Source organism: Phyllobates terribilis, unplaced genomic scaffold (genome assembly GCF_046119375.1).
Source record: "Phyllobates terribilis strain yellow unplaced genomic scaffold, ASM4611937v1 Scaffold_11__3_contigs__length_659146591, whole genome shotgun sequence".
NCBI lineage: Eukaryota > Metazoa > Chordata > Amphibia > Anura > Dendrobatidae > Phyllobates > Phyllobates terribilis.
The window spans coordinates 373,189,336-373,204,624 of record NW_027362771.1 but is presented as its reverse complement, the minus strand read 5'-3'; the positions used below and the strand labels follow the sequence as shown (position 1 = coordinate 373,204,624).

General features: G+C 41.3%; 1 protein-coding gene across 11 annotated transcripts in view; it reads left to right on the top strand.

The window, feature by feature from the left end:
• TJP1 (tight junction protein 1) overlaps positions 1-15,289 on the top strand; it is a 486,079-nt gene that overhangs the window by 462,155 nt on the left and 8,635 nt on the right. For 9 of the 11 annotated variants that reach the window (XM_073652936.1, XM_073652933.1, XM_073652932.1 and 6 more), the window contains 8 exons: positions 2,505-2,715; positions 3,953-4,053; positions 4,505-4,849; positions 6,592-6,840; positions 7,370-8,224; positions 9,549-9,643; positions 10,293-10,517; positions 14,411-14,461. In XM_073652936.1, the coding sequence (XP_073509037.1) occupies positions 2,505-2,715; positions 3,953-4,053; positions 4,505-4,849; positions 6,592-6,840; positions 7,370-8,224; positions 9,549-9,643; positions 10,293-10,517; positions 14,411-14,461 (2,132 nt within the window). Of the gene's footprint in view, positions 1-2,504; positions 2,716-3,952; positions 4,054-4,504; positions 4,850-6,591; positions 6,841-7,369; positions 8,225-9,548; positions 9,644-10,292; positions 10,518-14,410; positions 14,462-15,232; positions 15,249-15,289 lie in introns of those variants that run through there. The other 2 variants (XM_073652943.1, XM_073652935.1) reach the window with 2 other exon arrangements.

Below are 15,289 nucleotides of genomic sequence, written 5' to 3'. Positions count from 1 at the left end.
CCAATACTGTGCACAGGTCACCCTCCCAATACTGTGCACAGGTCACCCTCCCAATACTGTGCACAGGTCACCCTCCCAATACTGTGCACAGGTCACCCTCCCAATACTGTGCACAGGTCACCCTCCCAATACTGTGCACAGGTCACCCTCCCAATACTGTGCACAGGTCACCCTCCCAATACTGTGCACAGGTCACCCTCCCAATACTGTGCACAGGTCACCCTCCCAATACTGTGCACAGGTCACCCTCCCAATACTGTGCACAGGTCACCCTCCCAATACTGTGCACAGGTCACCCTCCCAATACTGTGCACAGGTCACCCTCCCAATACTGTGCACAGGTCACCCTCCCAATACTGTGCACAGGTCACCCTCCCAATACTGTGCACAGGTCACCCTCCCCATACTGTGCACAGGTCACCCTCCCCATACTGTGCACAGGTCACCCTCCCCATACTGTGCACAGGTCACCCTCCCCATACTGTGCACAGGTCACCCTCCCCATACTGTGCACAGGTCACCCTCCCCATACTGTGCACAGGTCACCCTCCCCATACTGTGCACAGGTCCCCCTGTCCTGTATTTCACATAGGCATGACAGAAAAAAAAAAAAAAAAGATTCTTCTCACCTGTCCTCCGTTCCCTCGGCGTCTTTTCTGCACCTGTAGCCCGCAGGCACCATAGACCCCTTGATGATCGCGGCCCGGGAGCCGCCGACATCAGCGCTGTAATGCAGTGTATTGCCGCGCAGAGACCGGCTCTCTGCACAGCAATACCAATGCCAGCCGCTGGCCTATCAGAGGCCAGCAGCTGACATCTGCGTGCGCAGCTGCGTATGACGTCACTGACATGCGCTGGGACGCACATGTCAGCGGCTGGCATTGGTATTGCTGTGCAGAGAGCCGGTCTCTGCGCGGCAATACACTGCACTACAGCGCTGATGTCGGCGGCTCCTGGACCGGGCCGCGATCAAGGGGTCTATGGTGCCTGCGGGCCGCATGAAGCAGCCGGAGGGGCACGCGGGCCGCATGTTTGAGACCCCTTCTCTAGATGATGAGAAGACAAAGTCAGTGTCTCCCCCTAATGGCACATCTTTTGTTTCCAGTGAGCAGTACTCAGTACCTATCAAAAGTGGTAAAGTAAGGACAACCTGAGAAATCAGCAACAGGGTGGTGTGCCCCCAAGCTCATTGGTGCGAGTTGGCAGTGAAAACTATCCAAAATAGATTAAACCTCACTCATGGTTACCCATAGTCAAAATGTGTTACTAGTGTTATTCCAATAATCCCTTAGCGATTCCTGCCATACATGTATGGCAGCCCTTCACTTTAACTATATGAAGCTTGTTCAGGTGCTGTGCTTGGTGCGTTATATTGTTGGCACCCGAGACTAGACTAGACGAGATCAGATCCAGCCCTAATCATATCTCAAGTGACAGCAGCATTTAAAAGGCCTCCAAGATGGCCTGTATCAGTTCGGAGCCCATCAACCTCCCATGCAATGAGATCCCGGTGTACCAATAGGTTACCATGGCAGCCGGGGACCTTCTAAAAGCATTGATGTTTGATATATAAAAAATAAAATTATACATGTATCAGACATGCATATATTATTATACACACACACACACACATACAGACATTTTCGCTAAATGTAAAAAACTGGCAAATTACGCATGAAACCAAACATGTTAAACTGGTAAAATTAAAAATATTCATCCCATACAGTCAATGCTGAAACTGAAATAAAAAATCAAATTGCAAGAATTTAAATTTTTGGTCACTGCATCATCCACTGCAGTTTCAAGTCAGTGACATTGTTTAAAAACTATTTCGCTGGACTTTTTTCTCCATACATTACATGGTTCAGTGAATCGTTTTATTTAGCCCTAAAACAAAAAGCTAGGGAATAAAATAGCGTAGAGTTTTATTCGGTGGTAACAATTGATAGGTGTAGAGTACTTGCTCAACCGATGGAGTTGTGGGTACACAACACTTTCAGAGCAAAAATACCAGCTGCTGCGAACTCACAGGTCACAAAAAACAGGAGAATTGCTGTTGTGGAAATAGAAGTTTTTCAGCGCCGCTGGTGACGTTCCACAGCAGGACAGGCCACACAAGATGAAGAGAATTGCCTTTTTAATATCTACGCGTTTCGAACTTATCCGACTCCTTCCTCAGCCTACACTCGCAGTAAAAACAGTTTATACTGTGGGTTGTGTTCTGAGGAAGAAGTTGGATAACTTTGAAACACGTAGATATTAAAACCGCAATTCTCTTCATCTTGTGTGGCCTGTCCTGCTGTGAAACTTCACCAGCAGCGCTGAAAAAACACTTATATTTCCACAACAACAGTTCAGCCCTAAAAACATTCCTGTAATCTCAAACCGGAGTATAACATGGTTGTCTGCCTGCATTTATACTTGTTCTTTCGCATTTCTTACTTTGCTTGTGTGAATATCTGCTCAAGGATTTCTCATTGTATCCACTTGTATTGTTTGTTTAGGATAAACATGCACTTCTTGATGTGACTCCCAATGCTGTAGACCGCCTGAACTATGCACAGTGGTATCCAATAGTAGTGTTCCTTAACCCTGACTCCAAACAGGGTGTAAAAACTATGCGAACGAGGTTGTGCCCTGAATCTCGCAAAAGTGCCAGAAAACTTTTTGAACGTTCTCATAAACTACGCAAAAATAATCACCATCTATTTACAAGTAAGCGAAAATAAGTTATTATAGGCGATAGATGATAAAATATGTGATTAGAATGTCCTCTGTCATGTTTCTTGCCATTGTTTGCTCTTGATCAGCCATTTGTAGCTATTTGGACACCTGGAAATGATTTGTTTCAAGTGACCATAAGCTAATCATGCTTCACTGTTATGGGCTACATTCACACCTCTTCTTTACAGCCATGTGCAGTCCATTTTTAAAGTAAGCATTCACACCTTTATTCTTTAACTGGTCTGTGTTTCCTATTCTCATCATTTTGTGGATCATACTGCCATTCACATCTATGGGGATTGAAAAAAAAAAGTATATGTGTGTGTATATATGTATGTATTATATATTTTTATGTATTATAATAAAAAAAACACTGATCCAAGATGGTTGACGTGAGATAAAAATGGTGGATGTAAAACAAAAAAAGGATGTGTGAATGTTGCCTTGGGCTGTGTGCACAATTTGCATTTTTGTCTCTTATTTTCTGCCCAGTTTTGTCACAAAACCTGAAGTTTCCTGATGCCAGCAAAGTGAGTGAGATTCCTGAAGTCTCATGCACACGTTGCTTATTTTTTCCTTGCAGATGTGGAGCACATGTAAATCTGCAGTGTATCAATTATTTCCAGTGTTTTTGCTGCAGATTTAACCTATACTAAAGAGTAGGGGAAAATCTGCACCAAAAACACTTGTATTTTATGCTGCATTATTTCTGCACCAAATACTTAATGTGTGCACAGACCCTTAGTCTGCAGGATTTTTTGAATTTTGGTAACTTTTGTATCAATCCTATTGGTATCCTACTGCGGATAGAGCAGTAGTGTCTCATACTGGCTGATCTCTGCTGAGACACACAAAGAAGCCGCCTTTTTTGTAACGCTCATTTTTTTTGTGAATTGTTTTCATTTGTTTTTAGTATGTCATTGTCCGTTCTTTAAATCTCTTCTTGTTTGTTCTCCACTGCTCACATGTTTGATTATTGTGACAATCCTGCACCTCTTCCTAGCATCACTCATAGGTGATATAATCATGGCCATGTCTGGCTCTCCTCCCTCTGTGATTCTAGTATTAAACCAACTCTTTGTCCATTACAACCCTCCTCGTCCAGCTCTTGCTGTCCCAGTTGTACTTCTGTTTTCTCCATATCCTGCTCAGTGTCCATTCCCTGTAGATTATCATTGTCTGTTTTTTTTTGTATGACCTGTAAGTAAACTGATCTATTTTTTTCCAGCGACCATTAATTTAAATTCTATGAACGATGGTTGGTACGGAGGATTGAAAGAAGCTGTTCAGCAACAACAGAACCAGCTGGTTTGGGTCTCCGAAGGCAAAGTAAGACTTATTCCACTTCTTTAGTACATTAGTGCATGAGTTTGTGGCAGTGTTTTCAGCATACTCACTAGAATGCAGTGCCTGGACTTCACAGAAGCTGCAAATGTATGAATCTGCTCAAATTGCCTTTGATTTAGATGTCACGCACATACAACTGATACATGGTAGTAGTGTGTATAAAGCCAGCATTCCTTTCCCTATTTGTGTGTTAAAATACATTAGCTTCCTAATTCAGCGATGTCCCTCAAAACACATGTGAGAGTAAGTAAAAGATAACTTTCTGCATTTGGCAGTATTTAGTATACAGAATTTACATTAGCAGACAAATTCTAAAGAATTTTAATAAAGAAACGCTTGAATGTTTACTCTGAGTAAAAAATCCTGGACTTCTCCAGCGAAATTCCTGAGCTCGAATTACTAACCTGGTCTAACTTGGCTTCATTCGGTGCAGGCAGAAGGTGGCACAGATGATGATCTTGATTTGCATGACGACCGTCTATCCTACTTGTCAGCACCAGGTAGTGAATACTCAATGTATAGCACTGATAGCAGGCACACCTCAGATTATGAAGATACTGACACAGAAGGAGGGGCTTACACTGACCAGGACCTGGATGAGACCCTCAATGATGAGGCTGGAACACCACCAGAGTCTGCCATTACACGCTCATCTGAACCTGTACGTGATGATACATCAGGGATACATCATCAGGAAAACCAAGCTTACCCATCCTATCCACCACAGCCCATTGTCAGAACAGATTCTCCAGGATATAAAAATGTACCTTCACAACAGGTAAGTCTCGCTGAACACTTTATGCATGCCAACTTGTTTTCTTTGTGTTTTTTTTTTTCTTCTCTTTCTGATCTACTAGATATTTTTCTTAATTTGTTTTATTTTTGTGGTTTCTTTTTATGAAGTTCACTAGGAGTGCCCAGTCAGTAGAAACCCCTCTAGACTGTCAGTCATAGCCTCAGTTTTTAACAGTTGATGCCATAATATCTTATATAAGAAGTATGTTGACACTAGGATGTTTAATAATGCTAGATACAACTCGGCCATCTAGTTGGCACCGGCTTGTGGAAATCAAAGCATTAACATATCCATAATCAGGAATACAAGTTTACATGTTTCTATGCCATGTGTATAATGGGATTTATTCAGCATGGGCAGCATGCTATAGAGCAGGAGAAGCTGAGCAGTTTGATATGTAATATATAGTTTGGCAAGAAAATATTTCGTCCAGCTTGTAGTTTGCTTCATTATTGTATGAGGGTGCATACAAAGACCGCTGTCGGTAAAACTCATAGGCACTGATAATAAATCTATAAATTCCCAGTTCTACTGAAACTTGGTTTTTGCTCACTCTTCTCAGCTCCTCAGGTTCAATAGTGTTTAAAAATGCACAAGTAACCTTGTGACAAGCCAGGATATTAATGTCATCAATAGCATTGTTTCTACTTAGCCAGACATTTTCAGATCTTTGCATTCATGTTCTTTATCTTCTGTAAATGCTTTTGATGACCTGGTTGTTATTAACATCATTAGTTTTGTTTTGGTAATTATCAAAATGAAGTTTAAATAAGATAATTGATTAGTAGGTCTCTTTTTAGCTGATTGTCTGGTCAAAACCAATAAGTCTGCAGTCACTCTGTGTGACTGCAGACTTATGAATATCCCCAGCATACGCGCTGCGGGGTTTCGCCGGTTTCTGACTCTGGACTGGAGGGTATGTATGAATTATATATACCCCCCCGCCAGTGGGCGCGGCCTCGCTCCATATACTTGTATAGAGTCGAGGCGGCGCCCTGTCTAGTGACGTGGACGGCCAATGGGCGTGTCTGACTAGAGGGCGCAGCCTCGCTCCATACAAGTGTAAGGCGAGCGAGACCACGCCCACTTGCCGGGAGTATGTATAACGCATACATACCCTCCATTATGGTCTCAGAAACCAGCTTATTCCCACAGTGCGTGTACTGGGGGGATTCATAAGTCTGCCGTCACACAGAGTGACTGCAGACTTATCGGTTTTGACTGGACAACCCCTTTAATAGGGTTACCTGTATGTAAGCCTCGTGGGCACCAGTTAGCCTGCATACTGCATGGAAAGTCCTGTGCATTGCCCGTGTAATATTGTAGAGCACTAGATCCAGTGGAAGATGCGGTCACACAGACAATGTATCGACTCCACGTGCTTGAGGCACAGTGTTAGTATGGTCCCTAATTCATAACTCTTGTAAGTGACACTACTTTCTACAAACAGGTTTATAGATCTGTTGTCCTCAAAGGGTCCGCAGAATACCGACCACTTGTGATGGCAGAGCAGCTCTTGCTGTCTGCATGTTGAGTTGTTGTCCACTGTCCATAGACAGATGATATAATTGTTCCTATATTGAGCTGATGGCACCCATGACTGGAAGCGTAGGAGTGAAGCCTAGCAAAATCACTACTTTAGGATTGTGATTTATTTTTATTTTTGCATTCTGTAGTTTTGTTTTGCTTTTGAAAGTGAACCAATTATTTTACACACTCCACAGAAAGCAGACGCCTTACCTGCTGCCCCTTATCTTTCTCTGCCGTCTGATACAAACACTACAAGTTCAACTGCTGCTGTAAATCCCAATGTAAACCTAAGTAATGTCAGATTGGAGGAACCCAACCCTGCCCCCTACAGCTCTTACCAAGCACAAGCTGGCCCAATGCGATCACCTAACACTGAGGCAGCTCACACTATGCTAAGAGACCAAGAGCCTTCATCTTTACCTGTCCACATAGATCCTGCAAAGGTACCTGTACTACATTGTTGCACCAGTCTGTTCTACTTTCTGCCATACTTGCATCCAAGATTCTTTCTTTAACACTTTCCTCCTAAGCCTTGACTTACTGAAGGTACTGTACAAGCATTTCTGTGCTGACCCAGTACTTGCAGTCATAAAGGTGGATAATAAATTAGATTGGAGATTAGAAGCAGTTCACTAGGCTGCATCTAAATCACTGGAATTTAATACGCTTGCATTTTCCCCTTGCATGGCTTTCTAGTATTGCATGCCCTTCCTTTTCATTTCCTTAACATGTTCTGATTTTTGGACATGACTTGTGTATAAGATTAGGCTCATGATACTGTTCACATCTAACACTTTAGTAGCTGGAACATGTTTCTTATCGTTTTAATTCACCAGCACTGCATCATCCTTTTTCACGAGGCTTGAGAACACTGCATGAAAGCTGCCATCTTGTGGCTGTAGAATGAAATTGAATATTTTTTTTTATTCCAACCATATTTATGTATATATTATTTTCTTTTTATTTCTACAGGTGTACAGAAAAGAGCCATATTCTATGGAAGAGAACCCCAGACATAATTACTTGATAAAACAACAAGTAATTGGCCATCAGAGACCAGAGAAAGACACCAATCCGAATTTTGATGCCCTGCCATCCTATGCAGAAAAAGCAATGAACAGAGAATATGATCCGTCTTACAGATACGACCCTACTTCAGATTATGTGGATCAATTCTCCCACAGTTATGACCCACGAATACATAGCGATGATCATGTGCCTACATATGACGAGCAGTGGGGTTATTACGATGAAAAGCAGTCCTCATATCCACAAAAGCATAGGGACTTTAGTGTTAGGCAGCATTCAGAAGAAAGTCTTGAGCGCAGCTATTTTCCACAGCAACCTCGTTTTGAGGAGCCACCTCCTGTTGCCTATGACAATCGACCTCGTCCTTCTAAAAATTTTAAAGGACCCCAAATTCATTATGAAGATCCCCCTTCAGCGGAATTCGATATGCCTGTCCGTTACAAGCCAGAGCCTCAAAGCTTTCCTTCTGTGCCCGCTTCTCGACCTGCTGAAACGAAACCATATTTTGATCAGCATCCAAGGGGTTATGAACATAGTCCTTCCCAGGGATTTAATACGAAGCAAGGACAATATGATATTTCTCCTAGAGTAGAAAACATGCCACCTCCAGCACAGTTAAAGTCAGACCCTCTGCCGAACAGTAACAAACCTTTACCTCCACCAGCTGCTGTGAGTGAGGATGAGGATGACCCGGCCATGAAACCCCAGTCAGTCCTTACCAGAGTTAAGATGTTTGAGAATAAAAGAGCCATTCAAGGGGATAAAACAAAGGACTTGAATGATATATCAGCTTTAAAGGTACTGTCACATCTTTATTTCTGGCACGTTTTAGTTTGGGTTTAATAGATCTTTATTTCTTGAACTTGCAGTGCACCTATCTCCAATTTTGGGGGTTTCATTTATATTTGGCTCCTTACATGCCACATTAAATGTTTGTAAAAACATCAAGGATTTCTAGCATTTTTCATAGCTTTTCTTGGTAGTTTGCTAGAAAAAAAACATATTCATGCTGCCTTTTGGAAAAAACAAACAAAACACCTCACTGCCCCTTCCAAAAAGCAAAGTAAAACAATTTGGGGAAATGTATAAAGTCATTTGCACACTTTTTAGTTACATAGTTACTCACCTTTTTGGCCAGTCTGTGTGCCACAAATTAAGTGAACTGTAGTAAAGCCGTCCATACATATTAGATAGTTGTTGCCCACCTCCCCCATACATATGAACATGTTCTTTGAGCGAGCCGCTGGCACTATCATCTGACGGTGGTCTGTCTTCCCCGAGTGGTAAAGGAACATTCCAACATAACCTGTCAGGGAAGAGTTTAGAGGCCCCCATGCACATTAGACTGTTGGCTGATCCAGATGATATCTGCAGGTTCAGCCAATTTTAATCTGTGTATGGTGCCCTTAAATCTGTTGAGCTATTTTGGGCCACAACCCCACACTGCTTACCCTGCTCACTTGTAGGAGTGTCGGGTCCAGCATAAACCTAGGAAAAAGTTGTAAAATTTACTCCAGAAAGCTGGCGTAAACCGCTTAATGAATTTAGGCGAGTTAAATATTTTACTTTTCTAGTGACTTTGTGACATTTGTCATTAATGTTCCATTATTGATTCTTGAAACTTGGTGCCATTTCCCCTTTTTATTATGTACATTATGTAAAGGGTAGCAGTGTTACTTGCCTATTCTGACTACCCGAATCCTAGTGACTACTGTGTGAACTGAACTGTTGTCTCTCTATGCAAGTCGCTGAGAACCTGGATATGGGTCTCATTGGTTTGCAGAGGCTAACTTCAGCAGTTGCTGTAGGATCTGGGTAATCATAATCTGCATCATGTGATATAATGTGAGATGGGTCACAGAATGTTTTTAGGAATTTGGAAAAAAAATTAGTCTCCTACATACATTCTACATTCCCTTCTATATAGTTACATGCAGCCATTGCTTTTATTATGCTGTTTGTATTGATCTGAATATTTTATTACAATTTCAGTAAGAACATAAAGCACACCACATGATTATTTTCTGCACGGATAGTTGGTAGTTCTCTGCATTTGTCTCCTCTTTTATTCCCAGGATTACATAGAACGAGGATTGTGATTTAATTATTTTTTTTTTTAAAGGCCCCTGAGGTTGCCCCCAAACCGATAACTGTTCCGGTAACTGCATCTAAAGCCGCCCCACTGCCTCATTACGATCCAGAAAAACCAACCTATAGGTACGATGGTGTGGGTGTATTTTCTTTTTTTTTTCTTTTACTTTTTGTGGTGTTTTAGTCTAGTTTTTCAGTGATTCAGCATTTGTAGGGACCACATTCCAAGCTTAAAATTAAGCAGTAGCATCTGATTTTAGGCAAAATTTGGAGCTAGAATTACTACGGTTATTCTGTATTGGTGACCATGCTGTCTACAAATGTCTTTAGGACAAAGCATCGCCACTGGGAAGCATCAGCATACTCACAGGGGTGAATCAGAGGTGTATTTGTTAGATTACAAAAAGTGGTTTTGCAAGTACTGTTAGGCTTTATTTGACCTCCCTTTGCTTTCTTTACTTGTGTTGTTGTTTCCCTTGTGACTTACAAGATATCTGGAAAGCTCGTTTAGCAGGTAACTTCATGTATAGTGGTAGCAAACATTAGCTAACATTGGTATTTTGTTTAGGTGGTTGTTTGAATGTATCCAGATGCCCGTCCTGCAATGCTGGTTATTTGCATAGCCATGCTTGGCATGTTAAGAGCCTGACAAGCAAAAATCATTGCAATTTTGGAAATGTATATTTTATTCTCTTTTTCTAAGCGATAAGATGTATTCTTTTTGAATATGTATGGTAAGCGGTTTCTTGCAAAATGTTTTACTGCTTCTCTTAAGAGTACCTGAACCGCAAAAACCTCAAATGAAGCCACTGGAGGATATTGTACGTTCTAATAACTATGATCCCGAGGAAGATGAAGAGTACTACCGGAAGCAGTTGTCTTACTTTGACCGTCGAAGCTTTGATAAACCCACTCCGTCTCTGTCTGCAAACATCCTCCCTGAGCCTGCTAAACCTGGACAATCTCAGAGCCAACTTAGCTTTAACAGCTACCCCTCCAAGTACGTTTTGACATGCTGCACTTGTCTCTCTGTGACCTCTTCATTGCACCTACATCCTGACCCTTTGCAGTGAAAGACATAGCACTTCATGTGTGAAAGCTGTTCTTGTGACTCCGTCCTGACTTAATGTGTGCTGGGAAGTTGGGGCTTTCTATCAGTTCTTGTGATGTCACATGAGTTTGTAATGAAATCGTACACTGCAGGTGTATAGATACCACACACTACCTTACATTAGGCACCAGATATCCGATACCAATTGGCTAATCAATAGTATATATCCAGATCTGATTCCAATTGGCTAATTTATAATATGTATTAACTGGACAACTACTTCTTATGCCAAGTTTTAGGTTGCTATATCTTAAATGAACATGACTGCAAAAAGAAATAGTGTCCATATATAATCTGTAGTAGTCTCTATATCCTACATTATACACTGCCGTGTATGTTCAAGTGTCCTGCTAGACTAACTCTAACTATTATTGCTTAACTGCGGGGGAAATGGCTTTAACTGTGAACCTGTAACCAAAAATACCACTTTCATATACCGGATGTGGCTTCTTTTACAGGCTGGTTTTTACATTTTCTTTAATGGCTGTGTATTTCATTTACTCGTATAGCAGGTTAGATTTAACACCTCATTCTCATGGCTATTGACTTCATATTTCTAAAGGCCGAATCGAAAGGAACATTTGGACTTTGGCTAATAAGATAAACTACATAAATTTGCACTCTCTGACATGCATCTTAATAGCATGGCGTGTACTTCCATTTAAACAACCTTTTAAAGGACGTTTCTTCGGTTTCAGGGACTGTCAGGCTGCTTAGTATACATTTTCACATTTAACCTTGGTGGATTAAATATTGAGTACAGACGCTTGTGGTGTGCCTAAGATTGTCTGTAATACACTTACTAAAGCCTTATGTTATTGATCTACGAGGCATTCTGATGCATACGTATTTGTAGTTATCAACCACTTCTTCCCATGTTATTTCAGTAACCACTGAGCATAGTAGCAGGGAGGCTTGATTCATCATCATTGAATGTGGATTTGGCCTTTATATCCTGGAGATCCCAAATCCAGTGTTGTCTCAAAGTTCATTTTTTATTTTTTTTTTCTCTCTAAAAGATCTGCCAACCCAACTTTGTCCTCTTTTGTGACATTGTATCTTACTGTATTCCGTGCCCTAGAAGTTTTGGAAGCAGAAGTGACTTGTTTGTTACTTTCGCTTTAATGATATAACGTGGCACAAATGGCCTTCCACATTAATATTCCGCCTTAACAGTATGGAATAGCGTCAGGTACTTGTATATGTCTGCACTTTGTCGATGGTGATTTGGAGCCATTGTCCCTGTGTTGACTCTAAAGTTGGCCATACCTCTCAGTTAGCTGTTGGCCGTACACTTGTTCAGCTGACAGCTATTCCTTATAACTCCACCATATACATGTACGCTTTGTCAGTGGAAGACAAAACCCCAATCTGCCTCTTGCAGCACGATGATATTTAAAGCTGCATCAAAGTATTGGACATATTAAAAGTCCAACTTCCCCAATTCTTCTTTGCCCCTAAGGACCACCATCGTACGAAACTGGTGATCCCACCAAACATGTTAGCACATCCTACCAAAATCCTTTTCTAAATAATGTATAGGGCTAGCCAAAACCTGACATATGTCAGAAGAAAAGGTGCGGTCATGTCTTATGTGGAGTGTCCTTATATCTGGCTATACAGTTTTGTTTTGTTTTCCTGCTCTTGCACAGCAGTGACTTGCCGGAGTGAAACTGATGCAAGAATGAATCCCATAGTTTGCTCCAGTTCCTCTTTGTGAAGCAGATGTGCATGATCACTAATGAGGCTACTCTAACTGGCATGTGGATGTGGGGGCAGCTGCTCCATAAGTTTTAGAAGACTTGAGTTTGCAATGGGAGTTCTGTCAATTTTGACCACCAGAATAGTGCAGTTTCAATGCTCTTCTGGCCACCGAAATGATGTAGCAGAATATGTGGCCTATGTGCACAGAGCCTTAGTTCTTTATTGCCAGTGTCACCATGTCCAGTGTTATGACTAGGCAGACAATGTAAGGATTTTTCCAGTGACAGTGCCACATGACCAAATTTGCTCTTGCGAGACATTGTCACTCACTACTTCCTAGTCTAACATTGGACCATGGGATACTGGTGGTGGCAGACAGCGAATTTTAATGGTGTTTTTTTTTTTGTTTTCTGCAGGTTTTTGGACCCTAACTGTCTCAATTGATAGTTTAGATAACATGATTATTTTACAATTATTAGCAGCAATTTTATAGATGATTATATTTATTATTGAAGGGGTTATCTGGGACTTCAGTTTTTTTTCCTTTGGGACTTACAGGCAGGTAGTTGCTAACTATTTGCCTGTTCTGTCTGCTGGCTCAGGTGGTGACTCTCCTGCTTCATTTCACCTCACGTCAACAGAGCAGCACCTTCTCTTCCGGTTTGCTCTATTGACCGAGTGTTACTGCCGACATCCTGCTGATTGGCAGCCGGCCTGCAGTGACACCGTATTGACAGGGCCAAGCGGAAGAGGAGAAGCTGCTCTGTCAATGTGGCTTCACCCGAAGCAGCAGGATCACTGGCAGGAGCAGTTTATGACCGCTCTCAGCTGACAGAGATGGTGGCAAGGTAGAGTAGTCAACTCAACCACCTCCCTGTAAGTTCATAGCCCAGTAGGGAAAATAAGAAGTCCTGAATAACCCCTTTTAAATCTCTATATTATTTTAGATAACTTTTTTTATTAGTTCAGTTGATTCAGTTTAGGTTTCAGGAAAATCTAAAAGTTGAAAAACATTATATTAATCTATTATTATTCTTTTATTATAATTCTATTACCTACAGCGCCACATGATAATTAGTTCTGGCATCATCATATTTTAATATTAAAGGGATTTTCTTTCCTTCTGGATCCTGATAGCATACAAACCACACAGTGTCAGGATTCTCTGGTACTGGTACCAGGACCAGACAGTCATATGACCTCAAGTATGCGATTTGCTTTCTTCCAGCCACATTCCAACTAAACTTGCTTGGCTTTGCTCAAATCACTTGCATTGAGTGAGACAGAGTACGTCTAGTCAGAATGTGGCTGCAAGTATGCAAATCCCAGACTTGTGGACACTGGACATCCCGCGCTTACTGCCAGTACCAAGGAATCCTGACCGAGTCACAGAATGCACGCTGCCAGGATTACATAGTCTGCATTCACATAGTGACTGCAGATTTTTAGCAGAAGACCGGATAACCTCTCTTAACCCCCTACTTTATAGTGAGACTTGATGAATGGTGCATTGTCACAAAGTTGGTCACATGGTACTAGAAAGACAACGTGAAAGGCAATTTGTGACTGCTACCCTGTGTGAATTCCACAAAGCCAATGTGTAGATGGCTGCCGTGTGCTGATTTTGTCTTTTTGATAATGTAATTACTGGTCTTGTTGCTCATAGCATCTAATTACAGCTCTGCTTTTATTTTCTAGAACCGGCTAAAACAAAAGTAGAATGCTGCTAGCTATGGTCGAGAAGACCAGTCTTTGACCGTTTTTAATGCAGCCCAATCTTTCATTTAGCGGACTGTGTAACTAATACTGCTGTCACTTTCCTGTTCTGTTTTATCTGCCATTGTTGCTAACTTGCTCGGTGTCTGTTTTTCTGTCTTCTGCAATACCTGCTATTTCTTTGCTGCTGAATATTTCATAGACTTACCTGTTTTAGAATAGGAGATTGTCAGTCTACAGTAGATATAGATTATCTGTAAGTATGTCTCCATAACAAAAATCTTGCAAGAGATGATTTGCTTTAAAGTTAGAATGACCCTTTTCTTTCATTCTTCTGTCATATCTGCTTTGCCATCGCATAGATTTCTTGGCTCTTACACTAGCTATGACTACTTGAAAAGGAACATCAAGTGGTAAGATTGGCATTAACATAAGGCTGTGTTTCTGGTGTCATTCCTCCTCTATTTACCACAGCATTATGTGCACCCACAAAAGCAAAATTTTATATTTTTGGAAGGGGAAGGTGTAGTAAAATTGCTGCTGAAATTAAAGTTATTGTGGGAGAGATGTAATAAGACTTTAACCAGTTGTTTGCTAAAACTCGTGCACATAAAGTTTGGTATTCTTACTTGAGATGCTTTTGAGATCTAGTTGGCATTTGTTTGTATGTTCAGTTTGCAGAAAATGCACCTTTATGATATGTATGAAGAACAAACAACCCCAGAATGATTCTGTCTGTTAAGAAGAGACTTCAGTGGCTTTCAAGTCTCCATGACTGATTTCCTGCTTGCTCTCTTTCTGCATTTTGATGTTGCAGTAAAAAGGCTTGCAGATTAGATCTATCATTCATTTGGAATGAATAACATACAAGTCATCCGCCTTTAATGTCGTCCAGTTTGTGCTGTTGCATTAACATCTCAATTCTGTGTTCTCGAGTCTATGGCGTAGAGGTTGCTGTCAGTGTTTCTGAGTGAATGTCTACTGTCCAGAAACCCGCCATACGTGAAAGTCCTTGATTTGTGATGAAAACAAATCCTGAACTTATGAACTGAAGATATAGGCAGTCGGAACTTGTATTCCATGTCAGAATAGGTTCTAAAACATACCTTATTAAAGGGTGCATACCTTGATGTTGATCCCAGACACATTGCACTCACTGAAATCTTTCATACCACTTTTTATAGATTCCCACTTGATGTCTACATGTTCAGTTCTGAAGTATGTAAGTAGGGCAAGAGAAC